Source organism: Dryobates pubescens, chromosome 2, assembly GCF_014839835.1.
Source record: "Dryobates pubescens isolate bDryPub1 chromosome 2, bDryPub1.pri, whole genome shotgun sequence".
NCBI classification, from domain to species: domain Eukaryota; kingdom Metazoa; phylum Chordata; class Aves; order Piciformes; family Picidae; genus Dryobates; species Dryobates pubescens.
The window spans coordinates 1,732,708-1,748,214 of NC_071613.1; the positions used below are offsets into that span (position 1 = coordinate 1,732,708).

The following is a 15,507-nucleotide window of genomic DNA, read 5'->3' on the forward strand; positions in this document are numbered from 1 at the left end:
CCAAGAACTAAAGTTTTGTTTGGCCTATAATTTCCTGGGTCTGCTTTTAACCCTTCTAGTAGATGGGAGTGATGTTAGCCTTCTTCCAGTCCTCTGGGGTGTGCCCCTGTCTCCATGACTTCTCAAAGTTTATGGATAGTGGCCTTGCAACAATATCTGCCAGCTCTCTTAAACCTCTTGGGTGTTCAGGTCCTTCCTAAGACATCTAGGCAGCAGCACCTACAAAAACAAATGTGTTGTTTTCATTTGAAAAATTCAAGATGCCTCATCTAGATATCTCTTCTGCATTGGGTGACAACATGATTGTATCTCCTGCACCTTTGACTTTCATTAATCCCTCCCTTCCTGATTGCTGTATCTTCTCTTGTTTGTGTGACACTTGTCACGCAGACTGTAAGCTCTGGGCTGGCAAAATCCATGAAAGCATCTAGCCGGTCCTTTGAGTTCTGTCAAAGCAGTGTCAGGTGCTGTGAAGGCTTTACAGTCTCTGCAGTAGAAGCACAAATCTTGTTTCATTTACTGCATCAACGTAACCCATTCCTCATTTTGCAGTAGGTGCCAGAGCTGAGTAAAAAGAAAAGAGTAATTTACTCATGTTTCAGTCTGTGATTTGAAGGACATTGGATGTATCAATCCCAGAGATTTGATAGTGCAGCAGTCTCACTGTTCATATGGGAAAGAGGTTCTTGCTCGGTCTTTAGGGGAGTTACAGTGCTCATGAATGTCCTTTGCAATAGTGACTTGAACAGAGTAGTATGGAGGTACTATACTGAATAGAAGTTGGTATTTGATTGTGGTATTTTATATGATAATCACATGTGGGGAGAAAACTAACTTCTGTTCTTGTCCTTGATGTTTAGATACGTCCCTTTGAGATCACAGAATGAAAGCAGCATGAAATGTTATGGCAAGGACAGCACAGCAAGAAACAGGAATCTCCCAGATCTTCAAAAATCAGGTAATGCTGCAGCATCATGTGTTCACCTTCCACGGGGCTGGCCTGTTTAACCAAGCACAGTGCTTTTGGACTGTGTCCCAGACTGGGACTTCTGAGTCTCTCTGGTTTCCTTGACAGGCTTCTCAAGAGTGGCTAGTTGTGTGTTGGCTTTGTGTCTTGTAAAACATTATTTTATGTACCACAGCATGTATGACACATTCAACAGTTTTTGCACAACTACCTTGGCTATGTCTTTCATGCAAGCAAAATGTACACTGTCTTAATTTAAAACAAACAAAAACCTAGCACCCTAGGTAGTCACTTCAGCATAGCCATTGGATTTTCTTTGACTCCACTGCTAGGTACTGACATCACAGTATCACAATATCACTAAGGTTGGAAGAGACCTTGAGGATCATCGAGTCCAACCTGTCTCCACAGACCTCATGACTAGACCATGGCACCAAGTGCCACATCCAATCCCCTCTTGAACACCTCCAGGGATGGTGACTCCACCACCTCCCTGGGCAGCACATTCCAATGACGAGCGACTCGCTCAGTGAAGAACTTTCTCTGCACCTCGAGTCTAAACCTCCCCTGGTGCAGCTTGAGACTGTGTCCCCTTGTTGACATGGTGTATTTTAGAAGGATTGACTCTACAGGAGACTTTGCAACTGTATTGCTTGAAAAGAGTCTCCTTTTGGGGAGACACTGAGCTCAAAATAAGCCTTCAGTAGGGAGCGTGCAGCTAAGCCATATGCTGCTTTCCACATACTCCATCGCTTCTGCCTGGTTTGTTTTGTTTTGTTTTTCAGTTGTTTATCTGTCTCAGGATGTTTCCTTCTTGGCTGTTTTTACAAACCCCAGCATATGTTCTGTGACTGCGTTGCGGCAGTAGCGTTACAAGCTTTAGAGCATAAACACCGTAGAGGTCAGGAAGTAACTCGTTCAGTGCTGCAAAGATGCTTCACCTTGTGCTAAAATAGTGTGTTTATCATGACTGTGATCACAATTACAGCCTATGGGTTTATGTTTGGGTGGAAAGGCATATGAATTTCCTCTCCTCCCCCAAATCAATAGAATCATAGAATCAATAAGGTTGGAAAAGACCTCAGAGATCATCAAGTCCAACCTCGCACCCATCACTTCATGACTAACTGAACTATGGCTCCAAGTGCCATGCCCAATCCTTTTTTGAACACCTCCAGGGATGGTGACTCCACCACCTCCCTGGGCAGCACATTCCAATGGCCAGTCTCTCTTTCTGGGAAGAACTTTCTCCTCACCTCCAGCCTAAACTTCCCCTGGCACATCTTGAGACTGTGTCCTCTTGTTCTGGTGCTGGTTGCCTGGGAGAAGAGACCAACCCCCACCTTTCTGCAGCCCCCTTTGAGGTAGTTGTAGAGAGCAAGAAGGTCTCCCCTGAGCCTCCTCTTCTGCAGGCTCCACTGCTTCTCATAGCAGTGATCAGAGGTTGTAACATAGTCACATATGATAGCTAAGTGGACCAGTTCTCTGTCCTGAGAACCAGGGTCTTGTCATGCATGCAGAACTGGAATACTGCTGGGAAAAACCAAGTCACTTAGTTCAGTAATAAAGGTAGACTAACATGTGAAATTGAGGACAGTTTTGATAATGGGACAAGCTTGGTTTCATGTTTATTTAAGCATTTGAGGGCCCTGCCCTTGATGGTAGGACTCAGCAGAAGATATTACAGTCAGTAGAGAGAAGAAGAGATGCTGAAGAGCTGTTCAGCATCAGCCTTGCTCAAATATGCAGCAACATATTGGTGAATATTAGAAAAATCAGCACCTTTACTTAATGCTGTCTTCTGGACACATCTTAGTCACTTAGCCATGGAGTTCTCAATTCAAGCACCCCTCTGGTCCTAGTCAAGGTTTGTATTTTATTTCTCATCAGGATTGCAAGGAGGTCACATCATTTTGTGTTTGCCATTCTTATGAAGTAATGTGATACCTGCTTCAGTTGCAGTTCTCTGAACCCTCCAAAGTGCCTCAAAGCTGTGACGCCAATTTACTGATGGCAAAGATAATCAGATTTGTGGAAGCAGCCTTCTTTGTTTCTTTGGGACTCATGGAACTGTATCTCCCTTAAACTAAATTGAGTTAATGGCTTTATTTAGAAATCAGCCTCCTCTTCCTGAGTAACCAGGATTCTGTTAGTTCTGGGGAAAAGTTTTCATTAGATTATCAATGCCTCGGAATGTGTTTTCTGCTTAAGTCAAAAGGAGAGGAAAAATGTTTCTGCTTGTTTGTCTTCCTTTCTCCTCCTCCTGTTCTAGAGACTTTCCTGACACAATCAACTGTTGATTTTGCTCTTGTTTCTCGTTGCCTTTTTCATTTTCTAAACTTCCCATAAGTAGTGAAATGACTCTGTTCCCCTCCCAGGGCCGTTGCTGCTCTCCCCTCCCCCACGTCCAATGTGTTCTTTATTAAACTGAATTAGGACATTCTGGTCTCTCTTAAGAGTGGAAATGGGAACAGCTTAAATGAGCAGCCGCATGAGACTCAGCAGCCTTTCCAACTGCACTGCAGAAGGAGCTCAGCTGCAAAGGCAATGATAATTTTTGAAGGATTTGTACAACTGTTGAAGAATTACCAGCAGTTGAAAAGCAGCTGATCTGGTTTTCCCCTTCAGTTTTAAGAGCATATGGCTTTCTTGGTATGCTTGCTACATAACCAGTGTACTAAATATTTTGCTTCCTTTCCATCCACTTTTCACTTGTGCAGTTATTTCATTTGCTTATGTTCTCATATACTGAAGTGGGCTTTTGATGTTGTTGAGTTTACCTAACAGTGCCGGCCCTGGGGGGTTGTGTACAAATATGGGTGCAGATTTGAGATCCCTGCCATTCAAAGAAAGCCCAAACTGAAGTCCAGTAGAAGGCATAGGAGCAGTTGTATCCAGAATTGGGATTGAAAAGGCTTTCAGTCCTATAAGCATTTGTCCTTGAGATAGCTATACAAAGTTATTGTTGGTCCTTGAAATCCCCACTGCTATTTTGGTGTTTGTTCTAACTAGAAAGCCGTGATCCTGATGCCTTGTGACCCTTGTTTTCAGTCTCTGCCTCTTGTTATTGCTATGTTACATGTCCTCAGGGCTTCTACAGACTTTTTCTTTTAAAAAAAAGTCTGTTGCTGAGTTATCTTCTTACTTTTCTCTCTGCTTTTCTTTCTGCTAGTTCATCCAACCACCTTGCTTGGTATTAGAAGTTACTCTGATTCAGGACTGTGCTGGCATTTTTTCCTCATACTTATTTCCTGTGCTCCCAGGAAAGCAAAACAAAACAAACAAATAAAACCCAACAAAACCAACAACCAAAACCAACCAACCAAAAAACCCCAAGCTAACAGCAAACTGGAGCTGGGGCTTGAACTGTGGCTGCATGAAGCTTATGGAGGCAAACCTGTTATCTAAAAGGCCTGCGAAAGCACAAGGGTCTCTGAAACATGCCACGTTTCCTCCCCCAGTTCTCTGTTGTTCAGTAACCCAGTGGTACTGCAGTCATCACGTCTGAAGATGTGGCTGTAGTGCCAGCTTCTTTGAGAGCTGGCTTTGAATAATGCAGTTGTGTCCATTCTTAGGTAGCACTCCCTTGGTTTGTAAAGCCACTCTTCTCATCAGTGGGTTCTTAGGCGTGGGGCAAGGCATGATTAAAACATAGCTGCAGTATTGGGAGAACACATAGTCATGACACATTTCTATAGGCAGGCACACCATGAGCTTATGAAAAAAATGGTTTAGACTGCTAAGAATGGTTGCTAAACTTGCTTGAACTGATAACTGCCATTGCAGAGGGAGGGAAATGAGGAGGGATGGTGCCCTAGCTGATGAGCATGTGCTAATTCTGTTCCTTGTAGATGCAGGTGCTCTTTCTTGCAGAAGCTGGTTGAACATGGAGGGATTTTTTGCATCTGCCATCTTATCCAATCTTTCTTTTTTTCAGGCTAGCTAGTAATCTATAAAAGCATGCAGATTTCAACTTAAAGTGACAGCTGAAAACCTTGAAGTAAGTTGGACAAACTGTAGGATCCAATTCCCTTTTGAGACAGCCATGCAACTACTGAAGTGGCTTAAATCAATGCTTTGTGGCCTTTTAATGAGTCCGCTTCCTTCAGCATCTGCTTTTCTACAGCCTTTTATCATCCTTCTTCTTAACTCTTTTCTGAAACTGGTACTGGCTGCCATCTAGTCCGTGTTTTGCAGCCCAATCCCATCTCAACTTTCACCCACCAACTTAGCTGTAGTGGATGTCTTGCACTGAAATTCAGGTGAATTCAGGCAATTTGATAATGTGTCTGTGGCTTAATCTGTTGTTTACTAGAGTGGAAACCTTCTGCAGGTTTCAGCATTTATGGTATGTAGTGGAGGTAGTAGTGAGGGTTTTTTATGTTCTAACTAGCATATCATATTTCACTGTCTGTCCTCTAAGTTCTTCTGACTCCCCAGCGATACAGTTTATGAAGGAGGAAAACCAGATCACCTTCACTGAAGAACAACAGCCTTGGAATACTCTTGCATTTCATGTTTACCAGAGTTAAATTATGGCATGCTTCCAGAAGAGATTGCTACTTGTATTGCCTTACAGTGCCTTGTGTTTGAAGATGGAGACAGGAGTGTGTAAAGGCATTAGAGCCAGCTTGGCATGTCCCTAGTTTTCAGTCTGGCAGATGCTGTGCCAGTTGCAGGGGACCATGCTGAAATGCTGAAGAAAGAGCTGGAGCAAAACCTTGTCTCTGTTGAAATCAATTGAACTTCCATTAGTTTGAGTCCAGATTCCATCCATAAACTTAAGTAGGGCGTTTCTGGGCAGTCGGCAGAAAGGTTTCTGTCCTTTTGCATTTGTTCTCACGTTTCTTTGTAACAATTGAGTGATTGGGATGTATCTGCAATGTCAGAGATGTAAGAGGTTAAGCAGCATAAATGGCTGTTGGTAAGAGAAGAAACACAATTGCAGAACCGTGTTGCTTTAAAACTCCTGCTGCTTTCAGTTGTTTCATTTAACCATTAGTAGATAGTGGCTGTTGTGATAAGTTGCAAGGATGGGTGTTCAGGGAATACTAAACAAAAGGGAGAAAAAGCACCCTTTTCTTCCTCTAATTGAAAGAAATAGGAATCATTCAGCATGCTGCTGGTGGCTTCTCAGTTGGCCAGAGACTAACTTTGGTGCCCCTAACACCTTAATGATGTTGTGTACAGCACTGAAATACTGTTCAATTTTCACCAACATGAAATGCAGGCATTTTGTTAAAGCTGACAGCAAATGCTCAGTGTATACAGCATCAAGCCTTTGAATTTAAGCCTGCTCAAGTACTAAAATGAATAAATAAATGAATAAATAAATGAATAAGTAAATAAATGAATAAATAAATAAATGTGGTGTCTAAGGGAATGGTTTATTACTGATTATGCTTTTATTAATGTGCCTATCTGTTTGTTTTTGGTTTTTCCCTTGTGTTACCTAGAAGTAGAACAACAGTGCCTTTGAAACATCTGCACTTAGCTCCTTCCAGACCAGTGATGCTTTTGAAAGGAATGTTTTCATCTTTCTTCTTTCTTTTTTTGGGGGGGGAGGGGATGGGCATTTGACAACAATGGCATTCTCATAGAGACTGAAGTCTCTAGTGCTTTTTGGACTGGATTGGTATTTTGATGCAATCAATATACCATTATGATTTTTCAGAGTTTTACAAATGTTTCTGTGTATAGGTGATGATAAATCTGTAATCCACCTAAAGACAGCGTTGTGTCCCAGTTCCCAAACTGGAGGTGATTTGAGGATGCTGGAGTTGCTGGAGTCTTGAGTACATGAGTCTATAACCTGATTTTCCTCCCTTCTGAAAGAGAGGAAGGGAAAGGTTTCTGCTGATGCCTCAGATATAAAAACCTTGTTGACTGCTTTCCAGTACCCTGAGAACTGGAGTCCACCAGGTGAAAAGCTACAATAAGGAGAATTTGGAACATCCCCAACAGCTGACATTTCTTCCAGTGACCACAAAACTAGATGTGACTGCTGATACAGGCAGTAACATCTGCCACATGGTGCTTCTGATTGTGGGAAGGGTCCTGGCTGGCATTGTGATGTGGTTTCATACCAAAACCGTGTTGTTGGGTACCTTCAGTCCTTACTCCTAAAATTCTTGCAGTCTTTTAATTCTCCTGGAGGACTTATTCTTGCTCACTGGTTTGTATAACTATCATTTCCTGTTACTTGACTAATACTTCTCAGATCAAACTTTAAAAAGAAGAGCCAGAGCCAAGGAACTTGTTGTTGGTAGGTGAAATGGGACATACTTCAGCCTTTATTATCACAGAATGTTAGGGGCTGGAAAGGACCTCCAGACATAATCAAGTCCAACCCCCCCACAAAAGCAGAATCAGCTAGGGCAGGCCACACAGGAAACACATCCAGACAGGTTTTGAAAGTACCCAGAGAAGGAGGCTCCACAACCACTCTGGGCAGCCTGCCCCAGTGCTGCATCACCCTCACTGTAAAGAAGGGTGTCCTCATGTTGAGGTGGAACCTCCTGTGTTCTGGCTTGTAGCCGTTGTTCCTTGTCCTGTCACTGGGCACCACCACTGGCACCTTCATCTTGGCACCCACCCCTCAGATATGTGTAGACATCAGTAAAATCCCCCCTCAGCCTTCTCAAGACTAAACAGACCCAGTTCTCTCTGGGAGATGTTCAGTCATCCTTGTAGCTCTCCGCTAGACTCTCTCCAGCACATCCCTGTCTCTCTTGAACTGTGGAGCCCCAAACTGGACTTCCTATACAAAAAGTGTATTGACAGAACTAATAGTGCCCTGTTTTCATGGGAAGATGTTCAGAGCCTCTCAGCTGAGCTTTCTTAATTTGGCAGGTGTAAGAGAAGATGCATATTCCTACACATTCCATATGTGCAGGATCCCTCTTCCTCCAAAAGTTGATAGCCTTTCAGCGTGAAATGCCACGAGCTATTTATTTTTATGTCCCTTTGTTTAGTTTCCCTCCATAATTTTTAATAGGAAGTCTTTAAAGTAGGGTTGTAGCTGAAAAATTGTGTTGGCAGCTTGACCATTCATTGTTGACTCCTGTCTTCTTTTAATTGTGCATCCATAAACATCTGGAAGGGGGTGTATTCTGAGAAACTAGGAAGCAATGCATGTTTCTGGAAATAAACTTGCAGTTATGCTCAGCTGTTATTTGTCATGTGCAAATGTTACATGCTAATGGCTGCAGATGCTTTACACAAATTGTGTAAGCACTGAAAGCCCTCTTCATTGGGAGCTGTGGTTTTTCTCTCATACATTATGCTAGAACAGAGAAGTTTGGGGATTTTTTTCTTCTGCCTGCAGCTCTGTGTTACCCTGATTTGCCTTTGCTACTGCAGACCTCCTTAATATGCATCTGGCAATGGTTAAAATTTTCTCCATCGGTGATTTCACATTTATCCATCTAGATCAAGGATTCTCCTGAGTCTGAAAAAGTAAGGACATGAATGTGTTGCAGTGTTTGGTGGAAGGCATTGCATTTCTGCAGTTCTGGACCTCTCAGTTTAAGAAGGACATTGAGACACTTGAATGTGTCCAGAGAAGGGCAACCAGGCTGGGGAGAGGCCTTGAGCACAGCCCTGTGAGGAGAAGCCAAGGGAGCTGGGGTTGTTTAGCCTGGAGAAGAGGAGGCTCAGGGGAGACCTTCTTGCTGTCTACAACTCCCTGAAGGGAGGTTGTAGCCAGGAGGGGGTTGGACTCTTCTCCCAGGCAAGCAGCACCAGAGCAAGAGGACACAGTCTCAAGCTGCACCAGGGGAAGTTTAGGCTGGAGGTGAGGAGAAAGTTCTTCCCAGCGAGAGTTACTAGCCATTGGAATGTGCTGCCCAGGGAGGTGGTGGAGTCACCATCCCTGGAGGTGTTCAAAAGGGGATTGGATGTGGTCCTTGGTGCCATGGTCTAGTAGTCATGAGGTGTTGGGTGAGAGGTTGGACTTGATGATCTTTGAGGTCTTTTCCAACCTAGCTGATTCTATGATTCTGTGATTTAGAAAGGCAGATGTGAAGGAGGCAGAGTTAAGGTTGTGGTCTATTCTTTCCATACTCTCATTGAAGTTCAGCATCAACTTTTGCATTAAAATGTATTTATAGGTGCATAGGCATATTGTAGCTCTGTGCACATGTGGTCATGGACAAAGGGATTGCTTCATACTGTGTGCCAATGCATTTTGGTTTATTAGTCAAAAACAGTGGAGACATATGTCAAGTGTTGCTTTGGATTCAATTTTATGAAGTAAAAGTGCTCATAGGTTGCATTTGGTATAAGTTAGTCTGTTAAAATAATACCAAGCAAGGAAGGAAAGGTAAGGAGGTAGAACAGACGTTGGAATTCAGTGCTCTCAGTGTAATGTGAGTGATCAGAAAAGATTTCCATGGACTGGTTTGGCCTTAGTGTTGATCAGATTCCACGCAGACGTAGCAAACATTTACAGGCATAGATGCAGTTGGTTATCTGCGCTCATGGCTTTCCCTTTCTTCATTTTTCACAGCAATGAGTGTTAGTGTTGCATCTTATTCTTCAGTGACATTCTATTTTCATATCACCAGTGGACACCTCCTGTAGATACTCTGGAAGTTAGAGGAAACTGTGGTAGGCTCTGTGCAAATCCCAGAAGGCAGTTAACTTCTCGTATGCCCTTTTAGATGGTGATATCTGAGTGTGGTCAGCGTGGCTGAAAGCCATGGTTTTCTTTCGCCTCCCTTGTCAGGCCATCATGGAGGCACATGTTGTGTCTGCAGGACTTTATTTTGTGTTGTAATGTGGTCATGTGGCTTTTGACAGGAAGGCTGTTCCACTGGGAAGGTGACTTGGCTAGATAGTCAGCTGTCTGGCTAAAACTAATCATGAGAGAGCAGTATGTGGCCAGCTGAAGCCTCTTGCATATTCATATACTGTAGGAAAAACAAACCAAACAGTTTTGAAGAGTAAAACTTTATTGCTTTGGCAAAATTATTTTTATCAGAGCACTAGAGAAGAGGCAGGATAATGGAATGAGATGGAGTGATGTGACTGCTCAGAAGTAGCCCAGCTGCTAGAGTTTTGCATCTAATTATGTATTTTAAGGTAGGAGATTTTACGGTTTCCTTTGAGGCAGTAACAATGACAGTACTTACCTTGCCTTCCTCTTACTCTGCAGGTGCCTGGTATGCAGAACCTATTGATTAGTGCAGGACTTGTGCTGTGGTCCATTTATTGAAGATGTGAAGCAGTGTCAAGTCTGAGGTTGGAATTACTGACAGACTGGATGAAATATTAGTCCTTGTGATGCACATGGACATGCTGACTTTTAAGTAATTCTAGCTTCTTTCCCCCTCCCCTCCCTTCCCCTCACTCAGCTATCTCAGGGTTCATAAAGATTTCAATGGTTCGTGTGCCTGTAAGTTTGGAACAGAAGTGACCAAAAATGGGGGACCAGCAATTGTATAAAACTAACCATACTGCCAACAGCAATGAGAACTTGTACTACCAACACCACCAAATGAACTCCCTTCCAATTCTAAATCACAGCTATGGGACATCTGTTATGGATGCTCCTCAGACATCTCCTCTCTCCCCTCAGTTTCCCCAAGATTCAAGAGACAGTATAGCTTTGCCTGTAGGTTCAAAAAGTCTTGGGTCAATGGACACATCTAGACAAACCAGTTGGACACATTCTGGCTCAGGAAACCACATCCCAGTGAGGAACAATTTGAATAGCCAAGGCGCAATGTGGAGCCCCCTCGGGCCAGGGGAGTCTCATGATGGATACCAATATTCTTACTCTCAACCCGGCGAAAGTCGATCACAAAAAATTACCAGTGGGGTCCTGCATAAATTGGATTCCTTTACACAAGTATTTGCTAACCAAAATCTGAGAATTCAAGTCAACAACATGGCTCAGGTTTTGCACACTGAATCTTCAATGGTGGATAATTCCAGCGACAGTGCACTCAGGCAGCTGCTGTCCCAGAAGCCAGCGGTGGAGCAACAACCTGTGACTTCCAGCGTACAAAGATACCAACCACTGCCGCAGCAGGGACACCAGAATTTTGCAAGTATGCAGCAAAAGCAACAAATGCAAGTCATGCAGCACCAACAGTTGTACTACGACTACCAGCAGCATCTCTCGCAGATGCAGATGCATTCTGCCTTTCAGCAGAGGCAGACGCACGCTCAACAGATGCAGTCCCCGCAGCTCTTACCGCAGCAGATGCAGCACTTGCAGCAGACTCAGTACTATGCTCAGCCACAGCAGGGACATCAGCGGCTCTCACTACAGGAGATCCAGCAGCAGCCAACTCGGCAGCAGCAGCAGTGTCCAGTGCCAATAGCTCAGTATTACCCAGCCCAGCCTGTCATGCAGCAGTTACAGCAGCAGCAGCAACAGATGCAATTGCCGCTTCCTCCGTATCACAGGGAACCTGACCCAAAGGCTATGCATGAGCCACACCAGTACTCTCAGGATACAAGTCATCCTGTGCAGCTTATCCAGTTGGGAGCAGTGCCTCAGTATTGCTACCAAGATCCCCATGAACAGTACAGGCACTTGTACCCACAGAGTTTACTGCAGCAGCAGCAAGATCAGCAGAAGCAATATCCAAGTGAGAGCAGAGTGCCGCCTCTGAACTCCCACGTTGGTCTCAGTCCAGCAGAGACCACAGAGGATGCCACGCTGCAAGAGCTTAATTCTGTGGGTAATGCTGTCCCTCATCGAACTCCTTTGCCACCCTCAGGAGTTCATTTGAACAATAAAAGCTCTCAGCAAGACTCTCCCAGCACCATGTGGCCTCAGGTAGGTAATATTTCTGTGGTCAGCCTAACTTGTTTTGTGGAAGGGCAGCAAGAGGTGGAAATGAGAAGCTTGCAGTGGGGGTTGGAAGCTTATGATGCGAGCGGTAGGCATCGCTCGGATGTTTTGGGGAACTGCATTAACAGACTTCTCCTGTTTATATTGCTGGGCTGGCTGCAGGCCAGGCTGGTGGCAGCACAGAGCTACTGCTGCTGCAGGGCTGCTGCTTCCCTCCTGAGAGGCTGTGGAAAGTTCTGCCTCGGATTTTGGGGGAGGAAGGACCCAGTTAGGTACAACAAAAGTGCTTTAGCTAATTTCTTACCCCTGAGGGGTAGATTCAGCAACTCTCTGTTTCCAGAAGTAATGCTTCTGGGTCAGAGCAAAGGCTTCAAGGAGCAAGTGGTTGTAAGAAAGCTTGCACTAGTCATGTTCACAGAGGCACTGATTTGGTAGAGATATAAAGGCTCAGAGGCTTTTAATATTAGTAAAATCATGTGCAAAATGCAATGATGTGAGTACCTTCATTTATGCATTAATGTTTCCTATAAAGTGTTGGGATTTTTTTCCCCCCCTCTTTTCCCCCTCTCCTTTGAAAGCAGGCACCACTGTCAGATGGCAGACTGCAGCCACTCTCCCCAGAACAAAGGTATTTTGAAAAGATTTATTTGAATTTATTTCATTTCAGTGTGAGAAATGCAAAGGAGTACTGCAGTTGAGGGGGGGGGGAAATACACTCTTGGTAGGTAATAGTTGTTGCTCTTCTAGAAATGTCTTCAGTTTTGTGCTTCATGAATTTAAGTCTGTGTGATTTTTTTGACTGTCTCCCCCCAGCAGTAAAATGACTTTGCTCTCAGTGTTGGGTTTCAAAGAGAAGGGATAGGTTTGGATTATCATCTTTGGCAGCAGGGATCTTCTGGTTTCTTTCAAGGTTTCAATTCTTAAGGGCTGAGACCTCTCCTAGCACACTTGTGTACCATAAGTAGAGGCATTTTGTCCAAGTCCTGACCCCTCATTAATGGCAGCAGTTTGTGTATGTCTGCCATGACAGACCTTGTCTGGTCTCAGACTTCTTCGTACGGAGAGCTACCTTTTGACTAGCATGCCCTATTCAAACCTTTCCTTCTCTCTTGGGAGCAGCTGATCTAGATTATTGCCCACATACTCCACAGCACTCACTCTGCATAGTTGTGGCTTCATAACCATCTAGCTAGAAAATTTTATTGACTTTCTAATATGCTTCCTCTGCAACAAAGGGAACATGGCAAACTAATGTCTCTTCTTTTTTCCTGTGCTAAAAAAAAAATAATACTTAAAAATAGTGGCCAGAACAGAGAAACACTTCCTGATATGAAGAACAGGCTAATGTGTTCAGTATGCTTGAAAGAGTTTAAGAGTTTGCCTGCTCTCAATGGTCACATGAGGTCACACGGAGGAGTGAGAGCATCTCCTAACTTCAAACAGGTAACAGTCTGTTTTACTTCAGTATTTAGCTCTCTCCTTTCCATGTGTATCTTTGCTTGCTTTGCCGTGCTTTGCTTTGCTGTCAAAACTTGTTCTTCTCGGCACTATTTTGTTGTGTCATGCCCTTTGTAAGTAGAAATGCACATAATTCTGCTGGTTTGTAGGTTAGAAGTCTTGCTGCACAGTTTGAGGCAGTGGTGGAGGGCAGAACAACCTTTGTCCCTCTGTGTTTCTCTGCATGTTACAAAAACACCCTACAAAGTTATGGCAAGAGCACCTACTTGTTTCCCCCCATCGTATTTGTTTATTACATTAGAAATATCAGGAACATCGAGTCTTCCTTATTTTCATTTGGACTACTTGGATGACTAAGGGTTATTTATTGGAAGCCTTCCCAGGCTTTAATTGAAGGAGGGAGATTGTTTGGATCCTTGACAGCTTTCTTCCCAACTGTTTAAATTCTATAGGTATCAACAAATAGCAAACCAAAATTGTGGGTTTGAATTGTTCAGCTTAAAAATAACTTCCCCTACCAGTCAGTCTTTATCTGTCCTGGTGTTTCAGAAACTCTGCCCTAACAGGGTATGCCACAAGAAAGCAAAGAGCTACTATAGTCACACCATCTGTGTCTTTGTTTTCAGGTGGGTGATGGAGAATTCTCTTTATAGTGATAGAAAGAGCATGTGTTTATCTCCCCTCCTGCAAGTTACCTTGTGAAGATGCTCAATGTGGTTACGTATCACTGAGGCTGAATCCCATGCAGTAATCTCCCACCTTCTCACAAGGGTCCAGAAGCAACGCCGTAGCGTGTTTTGTAACCCTGACCACTGCTTTTCAGCCACAGTCTATACCTTGAGTAGTGTATCAATCTGGAAGTAGCCCTCCCTCACTCAGGCTGAAAGCCTTTAATTGTCTGTGCAGGATGAAGGAGAGAAACCACCACAGCAGCCGCTGCCTAAAGAGGTGGATAGCCTCGCACCCATCGTCATGCCAGTGTCTGTCCCTGTAAAGCTTCTGTCGCCTGAGCCCAGCACACAGCCCTCTGCCAGCACTGCCACAGTCAAAGACAAGCCTGCCAACTCTGTGTCAGATGATGAGATGCCCGTTCTCATGAAGATGACTTACTCTCCACCATGCAGTCCAAAAGTGGCCACCCCCTGCTCATCCTCTGTGAGTGCTGCATTTCTTGCCACTAACTGTGCTATGCTTGTTAAATCCCTTTGCTTATAGTGCAGCTACCTTCTAAAATGTCTGTGTTCTAGAATATTGTCTGGAATCTTAATGATGCCTGAGAACTGAAAAAGGCCTGTAGCATCACAGCATTTCTTCTTCAGTCAGTTAAAAATACTAATCTTCCCTTTGCTTGGAAATCAAGACCACAGTTGAACACAAATAATTTGAAATTGGGATGTGATATTCTTTCTCTCACTAGAACAAAGGGATTTAGTATCTTTTTACTGGTTTGGTTTGTGGGGTTTTGTTTGTTTGTTTGTTTGTTTGTTTTTTCCTTTGCAGACTGCTTTGTTTTTCTGTTACTGTTTTAATTCAGCAGTTCATTTCTTCCTGTTTTTTTAAAGTTAGATATATGTGCTTCTCATTTCACCTGAAATAGGGCACTGTACATTGTGTGCTCTAAGCCTGTATGAAGCTTCTGGACTCAGAGTTTTGCAGGGAAGTAATTTTCCCCTTTCTCTCTGCATGCATCAGATCTAAGGGTTAATCACTAGGAATTTCTGTACAGGAAAAATAGCTAAGCTTAATGCTTTCATTTCCTTTATAAAAGTGGAATTGTCAGGCAGCACAAGGAATTGATGAGTACTTGAATGAGATGTGAAAATGCTCTTTATTGTTTTCCTGGAAGAGTCCTGGAGCAAGCAGTGCTCATTTCATATTCCAGTGTAGGAACAGATGCTGCTTGATCCTTCAAATCTATGCTTGCAGGCTATGCTATGACAAAAGATTGCTGGGGAGTATAAGTACTGTGTGGTATTATCTGTGCAATGCAAAGACATGCTCTTGTGATTTTATTTTTCTTTTCCCTTTCTCATGAGGCTGATGGCCAAACAAGGAGAGAGCTTATAACATCATGGCTGACTGATGGTGTGCATGTGTTTATCACCTTGCTCCTGACCCTGCCCTCAGACATGCACACTAATTTAAATAAATACAGAATTTTTACTCCCTTCAGTTCAGACTGAGGTTTTACATAGCAACTTGTAACTCAGCAGTACAAATTCTCTTTTCTATTTGTAGAGAGAAAAGGGACAGTCTTATCTGAATCCTTGAGCTC

General features: G+C 43.6%; 1 protein-coding gene across 1 annotated transcript in view; it reads left to right on the forward strand.

Annotated features, from left to right (window-relative positions):
* TRERF1 (transcriptional regulating factor 1) overlaps positions 1-15,507 on the forward strand; it is a 126,225-nt gene that overhangs the window by 91,716 nt on the left and 19,002 nt on the right. Inside the window, exons 3-7 of the mRNA XM_054169183.1 lie at positions 861-958; positions 10,125-11,759; positions 12,356-12,402; positions 13,076-13,217; positions 14,139-14,387. Coding sequence (XP_054025158.1) covers positions 10,392-11,759; positions 12,356-12,402; positions 13,076-13,217; positions 14,139-14,387 — 1,806 coding nt within the window. The 5' untranslated portion in view covers positions 861-958; positions 10,125-10,391. The remainder of the gene's footprint in view (positions 1-860; positions 959-10,124; positions 11,760-12,355; positions 12,403-13,075; positions 13,218-14,138; positions 14,388-15,507) is intronic.